The sequence below is a fragment of the Pungitius pungitius genome, chromosome 1, assembly GCF_949316345.1.
Source record: "Pungitius pungitius chromosome 1, fPunPun2.1, whole genome shotgun sequence".
NCBI lineage: Eukaryota > Metazoa > Chordata > Actinopteri > Perciformes > Gasterosteidae > Pungitius > Pungitius pungitius.
In genome coordinates, this window is record NC_084900.1 from 25,208,077 (window position 1) to 25,231,745 (window position 23,669).

Consider the following 23,669-nt stretch of genomic DNA (forward strand, 5'->3'; position numbering starts at 1 on the left):
TTATTAAGTCTGAATAAATGAGATTACAGAATACGAGAACACTGTCTCCAGCATTAATATCTTGGTCGGTCCCGCTCCTTTCTGCAAAGTCCCGTCAAACAGTGAAAGGCTGCATTCTCCCCTCCTTCTCTCTGTATCTACGTCTGATTCCTGCTCCTCTCCACATCGGTTAACACGGGGAGCTTTTTGAAGGCCCATTTGTCTTCAGCTGCACAATCCGTCCCGACGCCACCACTGGGTCCCTCGCATAATGATCCCCCTCTTTCTATCTATTCCAACCACCCGGTCAGTGTGCTCTTCTCTCTCTGTCGAGCTCCAGGGAGCCACAGCTCCATTCGGGCCCCATTAAGCAGCCCGTGATTGTTTCTGCACAGGATGAACGCTTAGGGCCCGTCGCCGTGCTGCAAGTGAACGATCACGTCCCCTGACAGCGATGGCCGCAAAGCGAATGTTAGGAAACGCACGATTCAAGCCTTTTCGCGGGGGGCGATGGCGGCGCAGTGCGCTGGGAGCCGCAAGGTTGGCGGTGCGAATCCTGGCTGCACCATGTCCCTGAGCAAGACACCCAACCCCTAATTGCTCCCCAGGCAAAAATGTCGCTTTGGATGAAAGCGTCAGCTAAATGACATGTAATGAAAACTAATACAAAGCATTGCAATGATAAGAATACTATGCCACATTTAGCCTTCATATGTTATTTAGTGGTAGTGGTAGGTCATGTCCGTGTTAATGAATAGCTCTCTAGATCTGCATTCAAGATTTTCCCAGAGCTATTTATCAGAGGGAGACGTTTGGGGAGTTGGAGACGGATCTTTTTCATGCTTTGAAGCCACCAAGATGTCCTAAATGTGAATGAAATGATGACTGCTAGCGAGACTTTATGATTCTATGATGATGACAGAACTGAAAGAAAGTTTGGATGAGATATATAAAAACAACATTTTTAAAACCTTTATTCAGTAACTTTTTGGATTCAGGCTCTTTTTAAAAAAGAAACATGCTTCCTTGATGAAAAAATAAGTGGATCTAAAAGTAAAGTGAAAGCATTGCTTCCATTAAAAAAGTGCCCTTAAACATACAATTAGTCAAATTCAGCCTGTGAGCTTCCTTTGATGGTTCTCGGCTGGTTCTGACATTTACATGGGTTCACAGGTCGCATGTGTAATTACAATTTCTCAGGTATGATTGCACTAAAACAAGGAAGCAATGTCAAGCAAGAGCCTCTGCAGATTCTTACATCCAACAACACATCAGAAGAAAAATACTGATTTTAAAGAATGATCTTGCTACCTGCGACATATTAAAAGAAGAAATGAGCACAGGGTGAAAGGTGAAATCCTGACCTGGGGAAAGAGAGAGAAACCTAACAACTGCTCTGCCAAAACACGGCGTCATGAACCAGCGCATCCCGATGGTGCAGAACTGAATTATGCAACACAGGCTTACAACTATGAAACACTGCCGCTGAATTACTATGAGCAGACATGTCAGGAGATCCTCTGTGACGGCGCGTGACTCCTCCCCTCACAACAGCTTTGGAGCTTCTTCATCATCAAATGATGCCATGCAGCAGTAATAATAGCGTCTCTAAACATCAAACTATTGCTACATGCCAGTTACATTATAGGCCCTCACCACTACCTCATCGAATGTCACAATGTGCTGTACTTATACTACTGTAGTGTGGAAAGTAGAATATTTACACACTCTCTAAATAATTGTCCACATGTGCTATGAGTCATGAGAAAAAAAAGCTCATTTGCCTTTTGTGTCATGACAGAAGATGCTTTTATGAGGCAGCTGTGTGTCGATGGTAAGGGGTGAGCAGTGAGTTCCTTCAGGGAACCTTTTTAACCCTTCAGCACATTTTAAAATTAGGCACCATATTAAAGAAGGACTGATGTTTCTATGAAAACAAAGCAAACATATTAAAGTCCTATATAGCTCCACAAAATCTTAAGTGCAGGTAAGATGCACGTACCCTTTTCCATTCGAAAAGCACAGCACAGCTGCAAGTAAATAGATATTAGTTTGGGTGGTAGTGCTTTTTTATGGGACTATAAATAACTTCATTGGTCAGCTGTGCCACAAAGTGACAAGAAACCCACAGCAACAAACACTACTTCATGTACCTTCTTCTTTAGCCTCCTTCAGCATTGGTTTCATTTACTCATTTCGGAACATGATCTCTCTCCTACTTTCAATCAGTCATGGTCATGACTCCCTCTCTGCCTGCCGCGCTTACAGCTGCTGTGAGACATAACAGCTGCTGTGAGACATAACAGCAGCACGGTAGCCATAGCAACACGCCGACACCGGCAACGTAGCCATAGTTACCGCGGTGCAGCCAGACGAACATCGGTGGGAGGTGCCAGCCACTCATTTTACACGTCTCCACTTCCACATCACAACACGCGTCGGCAGCACGCTGATGATGTCACACAGCCTCACTTTGGGAAAGATATTTGGAAAAAGGAACACACACACACACACGCTAAGAGAGCAGTATAGGTATACTGCGTGTTTATTTTACCGAATACAAAGCGGAGCTCACATTCATGACCCATCGACAGGGAACCTACACATCCATCATCCGTCCTCAGCCCATAAGCCTCTCATCCACTGGCAATAAACCACCAACAAGGTCAGTCTCGTTTTCTCAAGGGGAAAGAGAACATAATGATTCATCTTAGATATTTCTGCACTGTATTGTATCATTGGACCTTTTTCCTTCTCTGCCAATGACAAACGAGTTCCACGTGGAACTGTAAAAAAGCATCGCTTTCGTCAGCGTGGACTGTTGTACCACGAGTCATGATGTCACCCGCACACATGACGACCTGTAATCACCAGGCAGTTTAGAGGTATTTATCAGGACTGCTGTTTATTACTTTAGAGGAAGCACCACCAGCGAGATGTCATTCTGCATCCTGCTCCACTGCTATAAAAGCTATAATCATGTGGGTTTCTTTGGGGACAATAACTCTTAGCTCCTGGCTGTGCTTCAACCTCACGGTGGAATATTATGACCTCACTAAACTTATTTTTATATTATTGCGGAGGAGAAGAAAAATGTGAAAGTGAAATATTCATTAACTTGTGGTTTGAGCAGTTTTACAATATTTGTCATCAAGGTGATTATCATCTCCAAGCCATATGAAAATGCTTTTATTTCACGTGTCTGGCGTTTAAAGTCCCTCCAGAGAAAAATCTTCCGAATGGGCTCTCCCGGTTTTAATAACAGCCAGTTATTAGCTAGACATTAGACATTAGACTACATATTGGTCGTGGTGGAAACAGCTTAATACCTTACACTTGTAATGTAGTTAGAGCTGCCAGCTGTGCACGTTAATGTCAATGAATGACCACGTGCAGGCTGCTTCATCCATCATCCTCACAGCATTAAACCCTCTGCGTTATAAATCACTGCGATGCATGACTCTTGTCTCGTCTAATTGCAAAGACGAGGTCAAGTGCAGGGTTTTAATGAGGAAATATAAGTCCGCCCTGTGAATATTCATCCGGAAAGTGGAGCGTTTTTCAAAAAAGGTTTCGACTTCAACACTTCAATGTCCACAGTTAACAAACATTATGGAATTTTAAATAAAAAGTGTCGGATAGCACACAGGAGATTCATGCTGATGATTTTCAGGTTTTATTCCCACAGCATCACACCGTACGGCGCTCGATGGGAAGTGTGGCATTTTCACTTAGCAAAGTGTGAAGTCATTAAGTTCAGAGGCACTCTGTCCTTTTGAAAAAAATTCAAATGCCTTTTATTGATTTGAGCTGTGCTAGCTGCAGCCTCCTCGGTTTATCTGCTCGACCCTTAGAGACCAGCAGTGAAACCACAGAGAGACAGAAGCAGCTTTGCAGATTTAAAAAATATCCTACAGAGGTTCTTAATTCTTAAATTCATGAGCGCCACCGTGGGAGCAATGTTTGTGCAAATGAGACTCAAAATCACAAAAAATAACATTGTCCCCAGTGTGAAAGTGATCCAGAATGCCCTGAAACTGAAGCAGCTAAATGGAACTCGACCGTCATTAATCTCATTTAAACCTAAAACATACCTAATGTGTAACTGTTAATGAAAGCCTTTGTTACAGGACCCGCCACTCCAACCGAGTCCTCGTGTTAGTGTGTGTTTGTCCTCACACAGTCTAGTGCGGCGCTACAGTAGCCGTACGAAACACTCAGCCTTACAGTCTGGTGCAACACACACACACACACACACACTGCTTTCATAGGAATTAAAAAGAAAACATGCTTCAAAACACATACACAGGCAAAAGAACATTTGATTTAGAGGGAGGGAAATTGTGTGTAAATGTTCCAGACTCAATAGATAATCACACCAACAATTGCAGCGCACATACTAACATACAATGGGATGCAATGTGTACGTGTGTGTCTGTCTGTGCATCTCCAGACACAATGGTCCCCAACAGAGACCCGTGTGGAACCTTTTCAGCAAACCGCAGTCCATCCCCCATTCAGTTAATGTGCACTCCAGCCATCTTTCTACAGCGGCAGACGTTTAAATGGATATATGAGAGAGAGAGAGAGTCCCTCCTCCCCTTCTCATCCATCTGTCCTGTTCTTTCACTCAGTGTCTGTACGGTATTGTCCTCCGCCAGGTGACCCGCGGTGTTTCTTTCTATCTCCGCCCTCCTCTTCCCACCCCCACAGACTGTGTTGTCCTGCTGGGAAAAACAGGCGCGCGGCCCGAAGCTTCTCATCCATCACCGAGGGCATCTACTCCCCATCTCACCTCCATCCATCTTGAATCTATCCTTCACGGCCTGCTTTAAATTGGGAACGCTGAGCTCACACCCAGGCAGGAATTGGGTTTGGTTGCCGTGGCAATGCCATCACTGCTCAGTGCATCCAATCTTTATTATGAGTCAAATTTTGTCTTTATTATTAAAGTCACATCTAAAAAAATCAAAACCCCCTTTCAAAATTAACATCAGAAATCGACTTCCTCCGATTTCATTGGCTGCGTCATAAGAGTTCATAAGACGACAAATACATATGTATATATCTATATATAAGCCCCTGTGACTGAAATGAGCAGATTTCCACCTCTTGACATTTCCAGTTGAGGCAACACCGGAACAATCTGAAGATTTCAACGCTCTTCCTCCTGCGGACCAATGTGGGAGCAATTATGTGGCTGACATTTTAGTTGTTTGTCTCCCTGAGCCGAGCCGAGCTGAATCACTGAATCCAAACTCCGGCGCTGAGCGTCCCTGTGAGTTGGCCCGAAAGCGCCTGCGAACCAGCTCCTAATGAGAGGGGTTTACGCCGGAGGAGAGCAGCAGCTCGCCTGTAATGCATTCGCACTCAAACAAAGTGTACCGCAGTCAAAGGGGAGCATGAATCGGGCATTTTCACGACAGCTTTTAAATCCAAAGCGCAGGGCTCAGATCACGTCCATCCTCCAGCTTCTCTTTGGTTTCCATCTGTGTTCCCAAGCACAAAACAACGCCTCCAACTCTCAGCATATCCTTCCATTCATCCCTAACTTACGGTAAATGTATTAAATTAGCAGTCAAAAATGGCAGCGACAAAATGCTTTTTGTTAGTGTCGTCCTCCTCCAGCTTCACTTTGCATCACTGAAACATGACTGCACATTCACCCCTCGTCCTCCCTCCGCGAAAGAGATTTTTATGGGTTTATTACTCCGCGGCCACCTCACACAGTCTCCACCCGGGAGAGAGTTCAAGGCCCCGCGCTACGTGGAGGTCACTCAGACACGCCTGTGTTCCAGCTACTGAGGCATGAAATTAGCCGTGCACGGCCTGCGGGGCCCCGAAGAAGATGCTCCAACGGCTGAGGGAGGTTCATCACAGAACATTCGCCGTAAAGGAGAGGCACAGGCAAACGCCATGCAAATCAGCTCATCATCATCATCATCATCATCATCATCATCGGGTCAGAGAGGAGCAGCGTCAGCTCGGGTGGATGTAGGAGTACAACGTGTGCGGCTTCCACTTTCCATCACCCGAGAGGGGATGTTGAGTCCTTTCAACCACGGTGGCCATGTTTCCATAACATTAAACCGGTATTACTGGTAAACTACAAACACACTTTCCAAATCAGTGCTCCAGCTCACTCTTGTCTGTGGTAATCTCAATGTCTCCACGTTAAGATTAACATCAGCATCCGTTTGGAGTTGTGTATTCATGGTGATGGTTTTGTCCAAACACAAAGGAAACTTCACTTGTAATCCATCATTAGTATAAAAATACAGCTTAAATTCAGGTACCAGGACTTTTGCTTCCAACATCCACTGACTGTTGTGTGGTTGAATAAGACGCAGAGGGTGCATCTAAAGATGTTCTTGTATAATCAAACTCTACAATCATTAATCATTCACAATTAATCATTGTTCATGAGGTAGAGATACAGAATAAAGACGCGACAAACCCTCAGGAGCAAGCGTATCACTGGTGGTGAACTCTTCCTAGACACGTCTGAGGTGAAAAGGTGGAGTCACGCTGAAGGGTGTAGTTTGTGGCGGTGATGGAGTGCATGTTTTTGTACCGAGGGGTGTTTTTTCTTCCCATCTCGTCTTGAAACCCCTCTTAACGTTGTTAAGCTGGACGAATGTCTGTGTGCTTAGTTTGAGATGAAAGGAGGAGCCCTGATGTAATATGCAGCTGTTTGCACTGCTTCTCTTTTGTGTATGTGTGTGTGTGCGCGTGTGTGTGTGTGAGTATGTGTGTCTTCCCCTGAGTTCCCTCCTCTCTCTCTCCTTCTGTCCCTTGACATTTATTTTTTGTGACACATATGTTTGGGTTTGGTTTTGAACCTTCTGTGTGTCTCCTGCACGTCTGCCATGTTATTGTTCTGGCCTGTTCCGTCCCTTTCACTTATCCGTTACACTCACTCTAAATCTGCTCCGTCTCCTCATCTCCCGTCTTCATCTGCCACTCACCTCAGTCTTCCCTCTGCCTGTTGTTGACTCTCCGCATCACTCTCAGTCCCTTTACATTCTTTCTCTGATCATTTCTCCCTCTCCTTTTGACTGTATTAACATTGTATAGAATATTGTTCTGTCTCTCTCTCTCATCTTCCTCTCTCCATATCTATCTGTGCTTGTTACCTATGTAGAGTTTTCTGTAACGAAACCCCCCCCCCCAAGATAAAGCGTTTCCTCACCCAGCTGTCTTCTTCTCTGTCAGCCTGTCTCCGGTGTGTTTCAGGGTGTTATGGGTGTTATGCTTTCCCTCTCGGGTTCTTCTAAGACCATCTTCCCTCTAATCAATCACTGTGACCCAGATAAAGCTAAGTTTAAACCCGGGCTGCTTTTTTAAGGACACTTTGCGCCCCTACGGCTGGTACACTGGACCGCGGGGGAAATCACACAGTATTACCTGTGTGCTGCGGAAAAGTAGATATGGAGGGGAAAAGGAGACAGGACCAATGAATGATGGATCCTCCGCTGCTTGGCTGAATTACATCACTGGGATAAGTGAGGTGCTCACAGCATCAAAGCAGTCAGCAGAATCGGTGGATCTAATGTACTATTCTCCTGAGAAAGGCTGTTATATTTATAATAACTGTCTGTTTCAGGTTGCAAAAGGGAAAATGCAAGATCTAAGGCTGGCAGGACAGCATATATCTTTTTTTATGTCCTTATTTCTGGAGTACATGTTTTGGAAACTCATTTTCTTCCACCTCTTTTGTTAAAAGGGCATGAGGAAAAGCTTGTGTGAATTGTTTCTGTAATTATTCAAGCAGGAAAACCAATGGTTTGTTTGTTTTCAGCCCCTCAAATGAGAGGAAGTCCTGCTTTTCTTTGTCAAATATGATTTTCAATACTAAACCTTATGAATGAATAATACATTAACTGAGAGATCAATAATACAAATAATAGTTAGCAGCATCCTTTCTTTGATTAGGTTTTCTTCGGGTGTTCTTTGGGCAGCCAAAACTTATCTGTGAATATGCTGAGCTTGTAAATAAGGGAAGTGAAAACCCAAAGAGCCACGAGTTCAATGGGTTAATTTAGGCTTTAAATATAAACACCCCGGTTTCACCCTCATGTTGCCCCATCAACTTTACAGCTTAACTGACCTTCCATTAACCGCGAAACCTCCCTGTGCTCCTTCTCTCTCCTCAGCGCTGCTGCTGGGGAGAAGGACGTCACACTTTTCTCCACATGCTCTGCACCCATGCATGTGGGAATGAATATAAAAGCTCCGTATAGACGGGGGGACATTGACACCGGCTGCAGGCTGACCTGCATACCTGCATGCAGGGGAACGCCCCGGCGTCACGCACACACACACACACACACACACACACACACTGCTCAGAGCGAAGTCTCACACTACCCTTGCCCCACATCTCTTAACCCGCTACAAACAGAACAATAGGCAGTGCTTCCTGAAAGTCAGAAATAACAGGGAACAGTTTCCTTCGGCAGTAACTGGGGAATACGAGAGAGAAAGAGAATTAAAGTATTGAAAAGGCCATGTACCCTGCAGGCTATAGTAAAATATAGAGCGCCAATTTAGCTTCTTTCATCCGTTTGTACGAGCCGTTTCATAAAACAACCTGATTGGTTGAGATGAAAGACATTGTCAATGAAATACTAAAAACCTTCTTTTTATTGCAGGATCGTCCATCATTTCTAGCGAGGGAGAACTTTCTTCCAGCTTTCTTAAGAATTCCACAAAGCCACAGAGTCAAGTGTGTTTCTGGTGGAACTGGTGCATTATGGGAGGATTCTGTGACAGCCCGACAGGAAGAAACAGAGCATAAACATGTCTATTTTATATATGTGCCCAAGCAGAGAGAGTGACCTTCTCTTCCTCAAAGGACTAACTCTAAATCACCATACCATCAACACACACACACACACACACAGAAAAAAGAGAAAGAAACCCCTGCAACGAATGACCTTCGAGAGAAACATGGGAATAAAACACACGCTGAGAGCAACGAAGAAAGGAGGCCAAAAGACAACAAAGATAACTGAAAATGCAACAAAAAGAGAATGAGAAAAGAGAATCGGTGAGTGACATGCTGCATCTTTCTCTTCGCCCTCAAGTACATGATTCTTTTTCCAATTAAGGCCATTATCTACAAAGACTCCACGTGGTCCAACCCTCCTCCCCACCATCGTCTTCTCTCTCTCTCTCCCTTGGTCCTACAGGATATTTTTCTTCTATGTCCTCTGTTAATTTATCCTGTTTCTTTTCTCACAATCTAACTGGAATAATTTTAGCTAAACTAGCCAACCATCCTGCTCTGATTTACCTCTCCTGCTTTCAACCTCCCTTTTGCTTCCCCTTTGTGGTTGGTCACTTTGGCCTTTATGTGTACTTATGCTGTTAACATTTGCTTACTTTCCCTGGACAATAACTTTCCTTGCTACATAACTCTCCAGTTCTGGTTCAAATAGATTCATATTTGAATGTTTTAATTGCAGTTATTGTGTTGTAGACTGTTCATAAAATATATTCATATCTGGTCTACTTTCTGCATCTAAATTCATTTTCACCGTGTGGAACGAGTCTTGGAATTCATTTAGATTCATACGTACTGTAAAATAAAAGCGTTATCATTGTATGTGTCAACATGCAGACAAATCCTGAGCTCGCTACGGATCCAAATAGCAAAGGGGAATGAATCCGGATACATAGAGGTCAAAGTCATTCATTCAGCTTATGATCACTTCATGAGCACACGCCCAACCCTCTTTATCCTTCTCTTTGCCCTGCCATTGCACCTTCTATCCATCGCAAATCCATCACAAGGCAAATGTGAAGGAGCACAGCCACACTCCATTCAAACAGAGGCACACAAAAAGAAATATTTCTTTCTCCTTTTCTTTCAGTAACAGGTCGCCAAAATTCAACTCCAACCTTCAATTTGATCCTTCAAAAGCCCTAAACATCACACTCTGCTTCATTATCTTCCCCAGCTTCCTCCGTCTCCCTTCAGTCAATCCTGCCCTCTGGCCTCAGCTTCAGATGGCACAACCTCTCCCCTCCATTTCTGCAGAGACCATTTCTCACCCTCCCTCTACAATTCCCAACCTCTGGCCCTCTCCGACCATTCCCTCCCCCCTCCATATAATCTGACCTCCTTCAAAAGATCAAACATCTGGAATGAATGGGTCGTTGGATTTGGAGAGGGCTGGACGAGACCATAGAGATGAGAGGAGGAGGAGGAGGACGAGGACGAGGTGTGAGCGAGAGAGAGCAGAGCAGGAGTTGGTATGGGGGGAGGAGGGAAAGGGCGACGGAGGGGGGGGCAGAGGAGATTTTAAAACAGGGGAGATAGACGGGATAGAGAAATCTCTGAATCAGCATTCCTCTGGGTCTCTGTGGGAGCAGCAGGGGAGAAGGTGATAATAAATGGGGTGCAGGAGGACCGGGGGAGGAGTCGCTCTGCGACAAAGAGATGGGGACAAATGAGAAGAGGATTAAGGAGACGGAATCTGATCGCTCCATTTCATTGCATCCACTCGCTCTTTACCCGCCGGAAGGGAAACAATACAGGTGTGTGTCGGTCACAGTGTTCTTGGAGCAAAAAAAAACGGTTTCTCTTTCACTTTTGTGCATGAAGCATTCAGATTGTTTTGTTTGCAGAAAAGTAAAATCCCCAGTTCCCAGTAAAACGTTGACAGCCTGCAGCAGCAGAACAAAGGTCTAGACGGACGCTGCGTCGGTCCGCTTTGTAAAGAATATCAATATGAGCCCAGACTGGAGCCCACAGCCGCCGCCAGCACACGATCAATAATTCACAAACCTCTTTTACACCTGTGAATCACCATGGCCTTCATGGCCGCTGTTCTTCTCGCTCTTTTTTTTTGTTCCCCCCTTTGAACCCACGTGTCGTCATGGCGTGTGCCTCCACCCGCTTCTCCACCTGACACCGGGTACCGGAGTTCCCCCTGTTTAAAAGGGGAGTAACATTCCTGTGTGGACGGGAACACAGACCCTATCAGCAAGAGGATCCCCCTCCCCTCAGGGGCTAACAATACTAATAATAAGGATTCATCGGTACAAGATAGGAGAACGCTTGTGAGAAAGATATCTGGATCTTCCAATAAAAGGTGGACGTACGCCTGTGGACATAAAACCCAGGTAAAGAGAGTCAGCTACAACTCCCAAGGAGCATTTTGTTGAGAAACACAGTCTGGCGCTTTGGAAATAAAAGCACCAACAACATGCTTTGAGTCCACTGTGGCTCTGATTCACACCTCACTTGACGGAAGCCATCCATATCAGAAAAATGAAGGGTATCTCCTGATTATCCATGGGACTTAAAGAAATGGACATTAACGTTGTTAAATTTCAAAGCAAAACACATCATGAAACCAGAGAGCCAATACTAGGTGGAGAACTTCAACCACTTAAGTAAAACATTGAGGTTAATGCATGCGTTATGGAGCATCGAGCGTTATTTGCAAGAGATAAAACAGTGGCCACAGTGTGGTTGAAGGATGGAGGGTCTTCTGGTATCTGAATCTCATTCATTCTGTCGCTGCCCCAAAGCTCAGGGCTGTCAGTGAAAGGTGGAACAAGTATTGAAAATGCAGAATCGGCCTCACACTCCCTTTTACAATCACAGAAAGCCACAAAGTAACCCGCTAAGACATGGGCATACATCGAGTGTTCCCGTCCGCCTCAAGCAGGAGAGTGTATCGAGAGGACACACAGCGCGGCCAGGCCGGAGCAGAAGGACCCAGATCTCCTGCCAAGAGAGCCAACCAGGCATCCAGCCATCCAGCCCTGACCCACATTAGGGGCCTGGTCCTGGGGCCTGGTCCTGGGCCATGAGACTCAGCCCTTCAGACAATGAGCAGAACCAAGAGAGCCTTTGCTATGCTTCCCCCGCTGCGAGGGGAGACAGCAGAGGGCTCACTCAAGCTTAACTCAGGTCCAACGCCACTTCATCTTCATTTATTTCCCTTTTGAAAAAGGAGTGCAACGCCAACTCCGTTTTGTTTATCCAAATCTTCAACTGGCCCTGACATCAAATCGGATTCTCCCCTTTTCAACGTAGCGCGTTGTCGGCTCCACTTGGAGAAACTAAAAAGTCCCCCGGAGTGGCCGGTAATGAAGTCAGGAACTAGATGCGAGCGGCGACGCGCTCTCCCGAGGCCCGCCGGCCCACTGAGCGCAGTAAACATTGTTTTCTATTAAAAGGCCAACAATCCGGCGGTCTGAAAGAGAAGCATGCGCCTGGACCTCAGCGCTCTGCTGACCTTTCCAGGTTGCTCTAAACTCAAACTGACCCCCTAAATCTGAATTTAGTTTACTAAATTACACAGTAGCGAAAATGGATGAAAACCCGCTGCCAAAGCGACACAACGCGACAGCGTTTATTGAGAGGAATGTTCCAGCTTCCTGCACGTCCATTACCAGCGGCAACAATCAGCTGCTGCCTCCCCCCAGCCCCGGTCAGAGAGAGTTCCTACCTTGTCAATCTCCTGCTGCAGGACCTGTTTGGCCACCTCCAGGTCCTGCAGGCGGACCCACAGCTCCTCGTTCTCCAGGTCCAGGCGGCTCCTCTTCTTCTCCACGCTGTCCAGCTGGCTGTGGAGACGGATGGACACGTCCTTCGCCACCTGAGAGGATGAGAAGTTGGCTCAGCGGGTGTTTTCAATCAGCGGAATTGATGCATTAAAAAACATTAAATACAAACACCACTATTCACGTAAAAACCATGTGCAGGATAATAACACAAGAATTGAAAAACATACGACTTGCATTTTCTCAAAAAAGACAGACTTGGTCGTGAGTCATTTCGGTAAAGCAGGTCTTAATTAGTCACAGCGAAGGACATGAACCTGTCACCGTTGGATTTTACTAATCTCCATTCAGGTAAAGGAGATAAACATTACGTTTAATTTCCAAGCGTAAGATATGTTCCAGGAACGCTGCCAGAGATGAAAGAACCAGTTAAATACGGAGTTTACAAAGTGTGTTATCTTTACTTTGTCCTGTAATAAAGCCCAAAAGATCATTCTGGCAGGAACTAATCTTTTATACATAATGTGATCCTATGTGAAGTCAGGCTGTTTCCCCCCCCCGAGGCAATTCATTCATTAAAAGTTTTCCAAAATCAAAGAGTCAAACAAGGTCAATTTCAAAATCTTAATTTCTGTTGTTTGACCTCATTGTTCTACTTATACTTACGTATGCAACATTTGACTAAAGTTAAATGACTCAAACACTGAAAAGACAAAACCCGCTACAGATGTTCAGATGAGCCACATGGTCTCCTACCGTCTCGCCCTGAATCAGTGCACCTCGATTATCCCAATAAAAGAGGCCGTTTGTATTTAAGAAATGTAATGTCAAACGTCAAATGAATATCTTTGGCTGTGAGCATCCTAAAAGGCTGCATTAGATTTGATGACTTTCATAATTCCCATCAGGAGGAAAGAGCACGCTTTAGTTAAATCAATCACCTCGCAGCTCTTAAATGTGCTTCGAGCCCATTAACCTCAACGCTGATTCAATCCAGAGGGAGACGGCCTTTATTGTTCGATGACGAAACTGTTCGGCTTTGATCACTTCTACTTTTGAGAGTAGGCTTTGGAAATGTATTCCATTGATTTTATGATGTATTGTGTACCTCCATCAAGGACGTAGGAACCTACACAGAGTGGTGACAACACAGAACCACACTGTCCTCATGTAGCACGGCTCTGCCCACACGACCAGGTGCTCCAGTGACAACACTCCACTGGAAACCTTTGTCAGTTACCTTGAACGAGCACTTTGGTAAAAGGTTCATCTCATTGAGAATCAGCCTGATCAAAACACCAATGATATTTGAATGGCTGTCTTGCTGGGTTCTTCTTTTAATACCGTCTGTGTGTGTGTGTGTGTGTGTGTGTGTGTGTGTGTGTGTGTGTGTGTGTGTGTGTGTGTGTGTGTGTGTGTGTGTGTGTGTGTGTGTGTGTGTGTGTTTTGAACCCTTGCCAGGGGGCAGCTGAATCCCACAATGCCCCTCTTCAGGCATCTGAGCTCCACCACATCCCAATTCATGCTTTGCATTTCATCTTCTCTCTGTACACCTCCTGTATTTCTCTCAATCAGCCATTGTTTTAATAGTGGAACTTTCTAACACAGTGCTTTGTGCACAGTTCATTACAGCCTTTATTCCACCCGCTGGTTAAAAACACATCATGTGAGGTGCTTCGGCAGCTGGCATAGAACAAAGAGTGTGCTCTTTGGTAAATGATGAAAGAAGACCTAACTGGGACTGTGACACTCTGCTGCCGACTTCCAATTTAAAAACTTCACAACATCAGTTTTCCCCTGGATTCACTTATTCATGTATGGGTTTTCCAAGCTGAGTCTTTGGCGATAAGCAGCGCTCTCTCTCTTTAAGTTGTGTATTGCATTTTAAAACGCTACACTCTAAAATGACCAATATAGCAACTTCCGGCTGTTGCTTTGCGACTGAAATATGACCTGTGTCTTTTTCATCTATACATATATAATGAATTCCGAGCATGCAGCAACAAAACATGTTTAGTGCTAACAAGCTTTCTTTGAACCATGGCCACAGAGCAGTGAAGATCCTCATCCTAACCAAGTGGCGTTTGTCCCTGAACCTAAAAGGCAATCGTCACACTTTATTTTGTCATTTAATTCCAGCTCACATCAGCGTGTTTTGTGACAACACTGAACGGCTCCTCGCAAACACCGGGGCTTATTATGTGTCGACTGAACACCAGGAAGTCACATTTGGAGCTTCAGCGCCGACCGAGGCAGCGTTCTCTCTGGGGGGGGAGGGAGGGAGGTGGGGGAGGAGGGGGTGGGGGGTTGCGGAAGAAGCAGCTGAACTGACTAATGAATACGAGATGAAACACAGAGATGGATCTCCCAGATTACCGCCTTAACCAAAGGGATATTATTTTGCATATCTACTTGCTCCGTCTCTTTCTTTCAAGCAGATCCACGGTGCGGTTCGACACCCCGGAGGAGTCGTTGGTGTGTGTCGAGCTTTATGGGGATCGATTAACACTGTGTGCCTAATGTGGATCCATGCGTCTATATAGGAGAGGGGGGAAAAAAACAGCTTTTGTTAATTGGTTGCTTTCGGCATTCTAGATTTATAGGTCTTCTACTCCCCTTCCTCCAGCTCCTCCATCCTTTCCTCTCTCCTCTCCAACACTCCTTTGTCAGCCCTTGACTCCAAATAAATGCAGTGTTGTTATTCTATGTTAAGAGGGAACGTGGAGGAATTTTAAAGCCATTAAATCTGTGGTTTCACAGAGCTATAGGATGTAATTAGCATTCAGCCAGGGTGCTGCTGAGCTGAGAGTGCCCATGTGATTATGTGATGTGTGTGTGTGCATGTTAAAATGGTGTATTTGCACGTGTGTGTGTGTGTGTGTGTTGGACAGAGGGAAGATGGAATAAAGAGAGAAGGAAAGAAACCTCCAGAAGCTGAGAGCATGGTTTTTTTTTATTGTTCCTTTGCTCACACACAAACACACACACACACACACACACAACAAACAGACACACACTCGCCTCAGGGCAAACAGCGATGTCTTTCAACGGCGGGGCGGTTAGTCATCGAGTAGATCTCTTTCATGTACGCTGTGCGTGGTTTGTGAGTTTGATTGCATTAAACACACACACACACACGCACGCACACACTTTACAGGATGCATGTGAAACCCCTCTGATTAGAGCGGAGGGGTTGACCGTTACTGAAGCCCAGCAGCTGGGGTGTTTGTGTTTGTCTAGACTTCAGCTTTCTCTCGTCATTCAAACTGAGTTTGGACTAAACTAAAAACGAGAGGCCCACACTCTCACAAAAAGGCTGTAATGCATTTAGGTTTTAGTTAACGTCGCTTTAAAGGTTGGGCTTAGACAGGCATTTGATTGTTAGGAGCTTCATATGACTCAGAAACGTTTTTCGGATTTAAATCAATGATATCATGTTGGGATGGGATACAATGATACATTTTCACTCATCTTCACCCTCACAAGGTTGCAGAGCCCCAAATCATTTCCTACTCTGCTAAATGGGACCAGAATCGACAAAATCACGCTGCACTGAAGAAAAACTTGAAACTGGCGATTGAGACCATACACTCATGTTCACAATGTTTACTGAGCTAGTAAAGGGGATAAGCAGTCATTTACACATTGACTTTTATACAAAAAGAATTCTTTTAGCAACCAGTGGCTCCTCACAAGTCCCTGCGTGTGCAGAGCGAGGTCTCATGTGAATCCTCTAGATTTACACTCTTTCTTTTAGGAGTAGTGGGCAGCACCTGGGGACAAGCCGGGTCCCGTCCCCGGAGCCATGGCAGAAGAACTTGGAACACCTGCTGAAACATTCATGCCTTTCGGGATGGCAGGAAACATGCGGACCCTGAGAAAGCCTCCCGTCGGCTCTGACCTTCTTGCTCTGTGGCGACAGTAACGATCCCTTAAGATCCCTTAAAAATATGTTGGTGGTTGTCATGAAGAGTAACATAACGTTACACAGATCGCTAAATGGGACTCTTTCAATGGGCTCGGCCCTGCTGGCTTCAACCACGTCGCCACTGAGACTCAAAACCCATCGGAGGTCTGACAGTCAACCTTGGAGGTGATGCTCTTGTTTTGATAATAAGCTGTATAAATGTGCTTACAAAGCTCCTTGTACAAGGATTGAGCGCTCGCTGTCTCTCAGTGAGGAGAGTAATGCAGAATCAGCCGCTAGACGAGCAGACGGATAAGACGGCTTTTTGAAGGATTCAGTCTCTTTCCAGGTTATATCACATCAAACAAGTGGCAAAGTCACATTTTGTAAGATCGGGGGACCAGTAAATTCTGTGGAAAGGTGATTTAAATTATTCATGTTTTATAAACCTTAGTATACAATTCCAGGTGATGCTGAAGATGCTGGACTCCTGGTAAACGTCAGCTTCTGGTTTTTAATGAGCTGGTTTCCTGGAGGTCAATTGGTTCTGTGCATTCCCTGCAAACGCCTCGGATCGCAATTTCTGAACTTCACCGCTGTTTTGGCATCACCTTGTTTTTTTTGTGATTTATTTATGATTTCTGCTTTTCATATTCCACACTTGTCCAAAGCAGAATACCGATGAGCATGTCTGCTTCAAACAACTTTTAAAGGGTTTTGCAATCGGCAGTGAGTAACCTCCGGGACACAACTCCGATGTTTGTTGATGTTTGCTATTGTTCACCTTTTTGACCTTCGTCCAACCTTCTGCCCTCTCAACACCCGTTCAGTGGATGTTACATCACAGGTACTCTGCTTCCTGTCTATATATAAAACCATTAGGTGCCAAAGTGAGGGAGAGTCAGTGGTGTGACAGCTGTTCCAGTGCAGGCTGTGATCCATCTATCTTTGGATCCAGAGGGAGGGAGGGAGGGACAGAGGCCGGTGGAATGTAATGAATTCCCACAATCCTTGGCACGTCATTTGGCACTAGGAAATATGTGATCTAACCTCTAATGCCGCTAAGATTATTATTATTATCGTTTGAGCACAGTTTTCTTAGCGGTTGTTTACTCATGGACCAGCACACATGACTAGATGCAGAGGGTCAGGCAAGCTTTGGAGGTCTCCTGCTTCTGAAACAAGCTGTAATGAGAGACTCATCCACCGCTACGCCCAAATCACTTTTCACATCACATGAATTGAATCAGTGTATTTCTCCATCTGAGTATTTTTTTTCTTTTTTCTAGTATGAGATTCACTGATCAGTACATGGTGCAAAAGTAGTGGCCCAGCTTTGAAACCACTGTTCCTACTGTGAACAGGGATGTAATGATTCACATGGAAAACTATACTTGCTTCACCGAGTGCATGACACATGCTGTAGAGTAGAGGGTGGGGTGTGTATGTGTGTGTATTTGGGTGCGGGAGAGATGCAAGAGGAACACTACTGGTGCTTATATAAACTGTATCCAATTTTGGCTGCAGTCTCTCTCTCTCTCTCTTACACACACACACACACACACACACACACACACACAAAGCAAGACATATGGAGATGAGGTCGGGAGCTGGCGCTGTTCAGATAAATGTACCGGATTCTGCTGCTTCCCATCTCCAATGAAGCACTGTGTGTGTGTGTGTGAGCTCCCGTGCTTCTATCTTTGTTTTATATTGGGTTGGGGTGCATCTTGGCCTTTTTAGTCAAGCTTCAATTTATTTTTGAAGGTTAGGGTAATTCAAAATGGCAAAAAAGGCTTGGGAAATGTGTCAAGAGGGACAAGTACATTTAATTGGGAGACAATCCAGTCATTTTTCAAAATAAAATACAGTATATTTCAGAAGAAATCAAATTGCATCAGTTTTTTTTTTTTGGCCTAGTGCCAAACGGCCCAGTGGTTGGAACCAACTGATGTACAGGTCATCACACAGCCAACACTCTTAAAAGATCTACATTATACAACCCACCATGAAGCTGTCATAGTTTACAGTCCCTGCTGTGGAGGTCTGGCGTCCCTCCTTATTTGGGCACCCGGCAAACTAGCGACGCTAAACAACAGACCCTGGACCAGTCTCTAAAGTGACGGCAATGAGGAGTAACCGATATACATCTTCTACGTTAACACATGGTGAAACAAAAAAGAGAGAAGCTTTTAACGGCTTTGTTCAGTCATACTATAAATGCACATTCTGGCAGAAGTGTTGTATACTTTTAGTTTACGGTCAGCCATTTAGGGCCAATGCTGCATACTGATTCCCTCTGGAAATGAACACAACTGCTGTGGTCATGAGAATCTTAACAACTATTTCCTCTGTCCGTCTGTCTGTGTGTGTGTGTGTGTGTGTGTCCAGATGTCTGTAGCCTGTGGGAATAAGAGTGTGAGTAGCACAGGAAATGATGGTCTCGTGGAGACTGTGACTGCCCTACTACACGCACGCACGCATGCACGCACACACACACACACACACACATACTTATTTATAAGCTCCCGTGCAAGCCAACACACATAAAAAAGAGCGTGTGACTTAAAATTCAAGTCACAAACAGATTTACAGTGACATGTAGACTTTCTCCATCCCCTCAGTTACCCTTGCATCGCTTCTCCATCCGTCTTTGTCACTCACACTGGCCCCATGTTCTCCCTGGAGGAGCACGGAAGGTCCCATGACCAGAGAGACACAAAGGGACCAGCAGAATGAAGGACAGACACAGTTTGGGTGAGCAAAGAGGAGGTGTGAGAGAGTGCGTGTCCGTTCCAATGAGCCCCTTTGAGTCTTTGTCGCTTTGCCCATTTGTGTGTGTTTGTGAGCGCGTCATCACATCAAGGCCTTTAAGTATCAACAGTAGTTAAGCCAATTTCCTTAGTAAAGCAGCTCAGTGTAGAGCAGCTCGGTGAATTCAAGGTCAAATAGGACTGTGAAGGTCACACTCACTCTCTGAAACCTGAATGTCCAAAAGCATAAATATATACACTTATACACGTATCCTATAACAACTCCTTTGCATTTCATCAAAGTTTTTACACCCAAAGTTTTCTGATTGGTTCTGGTTCCCAGGGAGCCTCATTCAGTGTAAGAATCTGGCAATCAAAGTCTCCTTTGAACCAGTAAACAAAGACTTTTAAAAATATTTAAAGACATTTAAGGCACAATCTGTTGGAATCACTTCAACAAAATCAGTATACGATCAGAGAATGTTATACATAATGGAAAACCAACGATCACTACATGCATTGAAATGTACCGCTGGCTGAGAAGAGACCCACTATCGTCTCCACACAGCTGCCAAATTGGGTTCTCTTTTCAATCCGCACTCCATCAAAAAGCAGAAGTGGTTTACTCGTTGTTAGCATGCGAGTTATGTGTGTGCGTCGATGCTTGCTATGATGAGATAGCTGAGGGTGTTGGTTCGGCTGTTAATAGTGAAACACTGTGTAAATAGTAATCGTCTTTGTGAGTTTTTCGCTGCTTAGTAAGTTTTAGTCAGAGCTGAACCGGTGGCACAGAGGCAGAAGTGAGTGTCTGATTTTTATGAGGCTATGGATGAAGCCACCAGAATAAACAGAGGCGTCACTGTGAGAGGCCGACATAAAAGGAACTGAGCATGGGATTAATGCGCAACACACACGCGCGCGCACACACACACACACACACACACACACACAGACACACACGCAGCACAGTGTAACTTGACCTCGTCGACGAGGCGACACAATCAGCCATGTTGTTCCGGTTTGTCTCCCTCCAGTCTACATGTTCATGATGCTTTTTTGTTTTAACGCACCAAACAGACACAGACTCTACCACTTTGGTTTTTCTCAGGCTGAAGATTCAAATTCAAGTCAGGACGACCACTTAAAATGAACTATTACTTCTTTAATTCCTCGCTATATTGTGTCTTTCTCTCTTTTTTTGCAGTTCTCTCTCTATATTCCTCCCACCTCGCCCTCCCTCTCCGATTGGCTGATTTGAATTATTTTTTTTTAAAGTAACCAATCCCCCTTTTCTTTCCACAGTCAGAAGACACAGGATGTACACTCATCCTTGTCCCTCCCTCCCTCCCTCCTTCTCCCGAAACAACCAGATGGAGAGACAGCAGCGGAGCGACAGACAGCAACAGCTGACAGAGAGCCCAGCATCACAGTCTCTCTCTCACACACACACACACTCTCTTTGTGGGGATAAAGGCCTCATTGTATCCTCAATCGCATGAAAAAATGTTGGCGGAACGCCGTGAATTTGATGGAGTGTATCCGTGGTCGGTGTGACAATAAACACACACTGAAGCTTGAGCCTGCACTCAGTGTGTGTTGTGCTTAACGCGCCCCAAGTGACCGTGGTGACTGTCGTGTTATGCGTACTGCGTGGGGATGCTTTTGAATCATCACCAACACAGATTTTTCCAATCAGTCCATTTACGGTAGCTTTTTCCTTATTTTTAAACCAAGCGTCCTTGTATTAACTGATGGAACATACCTTCATTTAAACAATTGCACACAAACTGAGTGTTGACACTTTGGTGATGGAAGACCTGCAGTAGTACCTCAATCAATGCTGGCTAATCTTTTTGTAAATGTATTAGTAATTTGTGTTTTGGAGTATTAATGAGCGCGCTCTCTCTATGCTGCTCGTGTACGACATGCATGAACACAGCTAATCACAAGCTGTGACACAACTTCCGAGCCGCTCCGTTTCAATCTCTCTCTCTCTCTCTCTCTCTCTCACACACACACCATCACTCACTTTGACGTCCTGCTCCAGCGTTCGTATCAGCTCCCCGTCCACTTGCCCCGTCTGGGCCACGCGCACCGAGCGTCGCTCGGCCTTCCTCAGCCGGTACTGCAGGATGCGGCAGGTCTTGTTTGCCTGAGAAAACAGAAGCTGCGTGAGTGGAGGACGTTCACCTTCATCGTGCCTTCGAGGCTTCAAAGTTTGCCTCGCAGGAGCCATTCGAATGCAAAAGATGGCATGCAGCCCCTCCCCCCTCCCGTCGTACCTGCTCAAGCTGTTGCCGTAGGTCCTGCAGCTGGTAGACGTCGTCTTCCATGTACATGTCCCGCATCTCCAGCATCTCAGACCTCAGCTCCTCCATCTCATCCTGGAGACAAGGAAGGAGGGACAGAATGTGAAAGTGCTCGTGTCGTTTCCAAAGGGCAGTTTCGGTGTCGCACGGACTTCTAACTGACTGTAACTCACGGTGCCGACAGCAATATGAGGACAGACAGCATGTGGGTCATTAAGGGAATCCTGTCAGGTCTAATTGGAGTCTTTAAAGCTTGTAGCATATTAGTCACATATGCAACACAGTCCTCATCACCCAAAAAACGTCATCCATTAACCTTGTGAGCAATCCATCCCATCAATGGGAATGACAAAAGTCAACAAACCCACGTCTTCAGTGAGCTCATCATCAGTGTTGCCGTTACAGCCAACGGTGTCTTCTTAAAATGAACTGCCATGTAATATTATCTCAAGTCTCATGACAGGGGTCTTTCCACATGGGGAACTACTCGCTGTAAGTAGCAGAGGTATGTAGTAGGTAATATGATACTGTATTGATTCTCCTTTCTGTCTCCCACTCAGGAGGGCAGAGGTGAGGGTCGCGCTATATCAGATTACCTCAGAACAGACACTTAACAGTCCCTCTGGGTTGATTGAGAGCAAAGGGAAGTACATTCCTACACTCTAAAAGCATAAAGTAGAAAATATCTAAACACAAGTCATGGTTTTAAAAAGTATGAAAAACCACTCAAAAGTAAGCCACTGCAAGTTATTAATTGACTGTAACTCTGTCTTGTTCTCTTTTGGACATATTGGAGATGAATTATTCATTCTAGCCTGAGAGCATAAATTGCATCACTCCTCTGAATCGAATTGGCGGTGCGGCTGAAATGAACCACACCCCATCGCAAGTAGTCGCTGGGCTCTACGGGAAAGCAGGCGAGCTGTTACACAACCGTGAGCTTCTGCGAGTGTGTCCTGTATGCGTTGGGCAAAATGTGTGTACATGTCTATTTGCTTGTGTGTAAGCAATATTCTACGTCCTTCAAGCGGCTGCAGTAAGAGCAGTAGTACTGCTGTCAGAATGCACTACAGTGGATAATGTGGGTCAGCCTCTGCTGAGCCTCTACTGTAGCAACAATCAGCCCTTGGGATGCACGAGTGTGTGTGTGTGTGTGTGGAAATAAACAGCAAGAAAGGGAGTGAGTGGGTAGGGTGTGTCTACGCTGCTACTAACAACAGTGTGAACTGTTTAAAGGAGTGTGGTTTGTTCACACGTTATGATTAAGGTAACTTGACCACTGTAATACAGCAAGCGAGTTTGTGCGAGTTTGTGTGTCTGTGTGTGCAATCTTAGGGGAGAGATTTGTTGATGGAGCTTAAATAGACTGCACCAAGAGGCAATCTGCGTGACACTGCGCTACACATCTGCAATAAAGAGGTGACACGGGGCAAAGAAATGAAAAAGGAACTAAGAAAACCAAAGTAGAAAAAGAGGACGAAGGACGATCAGTAGTAGTAGATACAATGAAAGGCTTGAAAATAAAGGAAAAAAGAGGAATGGAATGAAGGGGAGGACAGGAAGGTAGGGAGAAAGAAAGGAGAGGAAAAGAAGGATCAGGAGGAAAGGTCGAGAACATAACAGGGATGGGAAAAACAGAGCATGAAATAGATGTAGACGGGGGAGGGAGATTAAACGCGCCAGCAGAGAGTGGACACGAAGCGAGGGAACGACTAGTTAATGCGGCGAGAGACTGAGACCGAGAATGAGAGAGGTGGTCCACTGACCTGCTTTGCACAGCCCCACAAGGAAGATGCTTTGAGTCAGGAGATAGGATCAACCAATGAGATGTCAGATTTGAGTGATCCGCTGCGATAACCTTAACAACGACCTCCGAAGCTCACCAATGAACAGGTAACGCGTAGTTTACCAGATGTTGTTGAGCCAAGCCTAACCGGCTTCATACAAAGTATTAACTTACATGTAGTACAATATGCAAAATAGCTGCTCAACTATCGGTTTGAATTGTTCATTATTACAGACTCCAACGGCTGTTAGTCGTAGTGTCCAACAAACAGTCAGCACATGCATCGTGTGGAGCTCGACATGTAAGAGTCCGCCGACAGAGTAAAGGGACGCTTCAAAGCACAGAGAGGGCTGCTGGGAGCGTGGAGCAAAAGCTAGACCTTGAAAAAAATAAATAATAATCTGACACCA

General features: G+C 45.2%; 1 protein-coding gene across 2 annotated transcripts in view; it reads right to left on the reverse strand.

The window, feature by feature from the left end:
• Positions 1–23,669, reverse strand: part of mtcl2 (microtubule crosslinking factor 2) — a 62,734-nt gene that overhangs the window by 36,576 nt on the left and 2,489 nt on the right. For both annotated transcript variants that reach the window (XM_037478480.2, XM_037478479.2), the window contains exons 2-4: positions 21,447–21,548; positions 21,194–21,316; positions 12,450–12,599 (exon numbers count right to left, since the gene is read on the reverse strand). In XM_037478480.2, coding sequence (XP_037334377.2) covers positions 12,450–12,599; positions 21,194–21,316; positions 21,447–21,548 — 375 coding nt within the window. The remainder of the gene's footprint in view (positions 1–12,449; positions 12,600–21,193; positions 21,317–21,446; positions 21,549–23,669) is intronic.